General features: G+C 45.7%; 2 protein-coding genes across 2 annotated transcripts in view; one reads left to right on the forward strand and one right to left on the reverse strand.

The window, feature by feature from the left end:
* Positions 1–3,030, forward strand: part of SARC_08040 (hypothetical protein) — a 7,079-nt gene extending 4,049 nt beyond the window's left edge. Inside the window, exons 3-4 of the mRNA XM_014297993.1 lie at positions 272–378; positions 1,162–3,030. Of these exons, the coding sequence (XP_014153468.1) occupies positions 272–378; positions 1,162–1,474 (420 nt within the window). The 3' untranslated portion in view covers positions 1,475–3,030. The remainder of the gene's footprint in view (positions 1–271; positions 379–1,161) is intronic.
* A 359-nt stretch (positions 3,031–3,389) lies between these two features.
* The window catches only part of SARC_08041 (hypothetical protein), a 4,017-nt gene continuing 2,988 nt past the window's right edge, over positions 3,390–4,418 (reverse strand). The window contains exons 2-3 of the mRNA XM_014297994.1: positions 4,104–4,210; positions 3,390–3,669 (exon numbers count right to left, since the gene is read on the reverse strand). Of these exons, the coding sequence (XP_014153469.1) occupies positions 3,573–3,669; positions 4,104–4,210 (204 nt within the window). The 3' untranslated portion in view covers positions 3,390–3,572. The remainder of the gene's footprint in view (positions 3,670–4,103; positions 4,211–4,418) is intronic.

Below are 4,418 nucleotides of genomic sequence, written 5' to 3' on the forward strand. Positions count from 1 at the left end.
TTGTGTGCTACTACGTTGGGTGCTACTACGTTGTGTGCTACTACGTTGGGTGCGCTACTACGTTGTGTGCTACTACGTTGAGTGCTACTACGTTGGGTGCTATTACGTTGTGTGCTACTACGTTGTGTGCTACTACATTGTGTGCTACTACGTTGTGTGCTACTGCGTTGCGTGCTACTACGTTGTGTGCTACTACGTTGTGTGCTACTACGTTGGGTGCTACCGTTCAATGGCTTTTGCTTCATGTGTTCCCTTGCGCTCCATTGCACAGGACATGCCGTGGCGACTCACCTACGCCTCGACGTTATCCGAAGAGTTCGACCCTGCCAATCTGCGCGTGTCGCCTGAAGGGCTGATATTCCACCCGGTAGTGAACAAGTAAGTCCTTATTTCGGGTCAAGTAAGTTCTTATTTCGGGTCATATCATTCGCATTGGAACAAGGATGCCCTTATTTTGGATCATATGATCGGCCCAGGACAGAGCTGTTTTGATATGAGTGTTGTATGTTTCCCCCAAGGAGTGGGCAAGTAAATTATCCTTGTTTTGTCCAATTAAAAGACACAGAATCCATCTATCAGTCGTTTTAGATGCAGCCATTGTCGCAGGCTTTGTCGCCGGTTGTATTACAACGATGTAGGGTTCTTATACCAGCGCTTGTGTGCATATTAGCCGGTTTTAATGAAGCTGTCATGTGCCAGTTTGTAGCACAGTGGTAGTACCTGCATGGTAATAGGCCGGGTGTACCGATGTCTGTGTGATACTGATTCTGGACTATACAGGGATCCTTCGATCTGGATTTCTTTATTGTTTGTTCGATATATTTAGTCTTCGTTTCGTGTGTGTGTGTATATAACGTACTGTAGTCCTGTCTGTCAGGGTAAGGCATTACAACCTCTGCAGTGCAGTGGGTGTACTATCGATATCTTCATCAACCTCTGCAGTGCAGTGGGTGTACTAACGATATCCTCATCGGTGTATGTGTTATGTTGTACAGTATTCTTTACTTCGCGAATCACCTCGGCTGCACTACCCATAACTTATTAAGGTCTAGGACTTTAAGGTTGTAGGGTTTTAGGGTTTAGGGTTTACGTTTTACTAGTGTGCATGTACCATATAGTATATTGTGTACAAGTACTAAGGCCCACCTAATATCCCCTCAGGACCATACAGCGTTCTCTCGACCGAGAGACGGTAGAGGCCCAAGTGCCGTTGTGGGGCTTGCTCAGCACTGAGACCGCGCAAATGGTGTTGGATCATTGTGTCGAGGATGTGTACGGGTTGGCGGAATCCGACAATCAGACAGAATCCGACAATACGACAGAATTTGAAAATACGACAGAATATGAAAATACGACAGAATATGAAAATACGACAGAATCCGACAATACGACAACGCCGCTGTGTATCGAGTGGGACGGTAAGACGGTCAGAGTACAGGAAATGTCTGCGGTAGATCTGACAGTGCTTGAATAAAGACTCACGCGAGGCTCTAGAGCACCAGACAGCCGCCTTTGATAGGGCCTGGGTGTTCTATATACGTCTGCATGGAATGACTTTAATTCGAGTCATGGTAGAGTGGTGGACGGTGGTTTCACTCTGCCGCATGGCCTGTGCCTGTGGTGTTGGGTGGGGAGGGGCTTCCGGGCCTTTGCTTGAGTGGCTGAGATCTGTTAGTTAAAGTATTTGTCATTCGGAGTGCGGAGAACACATTCGTTGGCCGTGCGAGGGCTATGCGTGATAACGCCATATGGGTTTCTGGGACTGCATAGCCACGGAACATAAGTGTGCTGTAGGTGCCAACGGAGTGAAGTGGGCCTGATGTATCTGTAATGTATGTATGTCTTGGCGAGGCCCCAGGTGCGGGACTGAGTATCGCCTGCTTCATGAGTACCATTGTGTGGGGTGCTACGGATGGTATGGTGTAGGTATACTGAATGCCTAGTAGGTCTGCCGAGTGCAAGCACGTGGTTAAGCCTATATTTGGGTCGAACCGTTAGGTAACGGTCGATGGGAGTGCCCGTGTTCTCTGCGACGTCGTCTTCTCACCACATGAAAGAGTTTCAGGGGTTTCGGGGGTTGAAAACCCTAAAACATCATATGGAATAGGCGGATGAACAAAACCCTAAAACACCATATGATATGGGCGGATGATCGCATTCAGTACAGTCGCTGCTGACAGACCCTGGGCCTAGGCCGGCGGTCAAAGTACACCCCTTGCAAGCGGTAACAAGGGTGCGTCTATTGCGTCTGTTGAGATAGGAGTAGTCGTCCGTTGAGCTAAGAGTGTTATATGTGAATATGAATATGTGGAGCTTAGCGAGTCGGTGAGATGGGCCGGGGTGATAGGATTGTATGCCGAGGAGAGATGCGTGTATCTACCGGATGGGGATGTGATGGTCCGGTCTTTCCGGTAGAGAGAAAGCCCGAAGCGTTGGGAATCAAAGAAGCACTGAAGTGTTTATAGTGAGAAAACGGAGGGTATCATAGGGGTTTGGATGCTCAGTGAACAGAAGAGGGTAGCTCTCATGCGAGAGGTGTCGGTTGGGTATATGGCCCTGTACGGGCTGTATGGTGTGTTATGCGTGTACGCTTTGAGATGGATCTAACAATCACACGAAGAAGACACAAGGCTTGCAACGGCTTCGTCGCAGCACATCCTCGGGGATACTGCTAATAAAGTAACTGCAGGATAGGACATTAGCAATATGACTTGCTGCCAAGATACACGATTCTACGACTCACCATAAGGGCGAGGAATATGCGCTGAGGCTGGCCGTGGGGGGCGTTTAATAGTATATGTATATATCTCAAGTCCATAGAAGACCGAGTTCGTCTTGACTGCATTATGTCCATGGTGTACAATGGGAGTTGGTAGGTATCTGGTCCAAGATTTCCTTTTTAGGCAGGCGCCACGGGTATATGAGAGACTCGTATGTACTTTGTTTACATAAACAGTCTGCAGCGTGTTAAGTTCGAAGGATCAAGCCACATGCTAGTTAATACAAGAAACCTTAAACCCAAACTGGTCGATATACAAAAACCCTAAACCTAAACTGGTCGATATAAGAAAACTCTAAACCCATACTGGTCGATACAACACTACAAAACCACCACCATACGATGGTCGCATATATGTGCTTCGTACAGTACATTGTGACGTGATATTATTCCTTTTGCATAGGGCTTACTTTTCAACGGCATGGTACACATGCCACTAGAGAGTAGCCTGCATAGGTTATATACGACTTTTCAATGGTATGGTACACACACTAGTAGAGATTAGTCTGCATTTTTTCATAAGGTCGACACAAGAACCTGTCGTACGATTCTTTTTTGGTCATTTCATTAAGCGATGTTTTTGTTCTTGATAATTTCATCGACTGATAAGTTCATTTCATGAATGGATGGTTTATTTCATCGACTGATAAGTTTATTCCTTGAATGGATGGTTTATTGCATCGACTGATGGTTTATTCCATTAGAAGATGGGGTATTTGACTACATGTACTACAAAATAGCCAATTTTCCAACTGGGAGTGACACTCTCCTCAGTCTTGGCAGTACTGCCCATTTACTTGGCCCACTTTTTGGTATGAGCCTCCTTTCCGAAGCTCTCGTCGTAGTTGCCCTTCAGTGCGAAGAGAGACTTGAAGTGGGGCTTGCAATACCTGTGCGGAGTTTAGGGTTTTAGATTTTAGGAATGAATGAATTTTAGGGTTTAGAGGTCAGGGATTTACGGTAGAGAGCCAGGGGAGTGGGGTGCTTGATAGTGCGAGTAAGGCCATGCAGTTACCAATAGTTGCTTCGATGACTATGGGCTATACACCACACTATGTTGATGTATGCTTGTTGTTTCGGTTTATTGTTCGCTGAACAATCATATGCCAATGCAATCTTTGATCTCAGGCGGTGCTGCGATACTGTGGCAAATGTCTTTGCTGCCCACGTTGTGGTTTACAAGCGATTACAGCACATGTTGGTTCTTGTGAGATGTTCCATACAATGCAAAAGCTACTACTTGCTCTCACATTAACAGTGTATAATATATATTCCACTCATAAAACAACTACAGAGGTTGTGGGATCCGGTTATATACACTTACATGACTCCTTCTAGGCCAGCGTATTCACCCAGAGTCAAGATCTTGTCGCAGTGGTTACATCGCAGACACTTCTTGTGATAGATGGTCTCATTGCATGAGGTTTTCTCCTGAGGTTTAATAGCAAATAGACGTTTCGTGAGTTTCAGAGAGCGTAAACGCATTAGAGCGGATTGCGGGCGACTTATGCCCACGAAGCGGAGAATGGTTCGAAGAGACGTGTATAACAATGTATTGTGTACATATACATACATACTCACACACATACATACACATATATATATATATACAATAATCTATATATATGAATACAAACAT

Source organism: Sphaeroforma arctica (assembly GCF_001186125.1).
Source record: "Sphaeroforma arctica JP610 unplaced genomic scaffold supercont1.685, whole genome shotgun sequence".
In the NCBI taxonomy this organism is placed as follows: Eukaryota; class Ichthyosporea; order Ichthyophonida; genus Sphaeroforma; species Sphaeroforma arctica.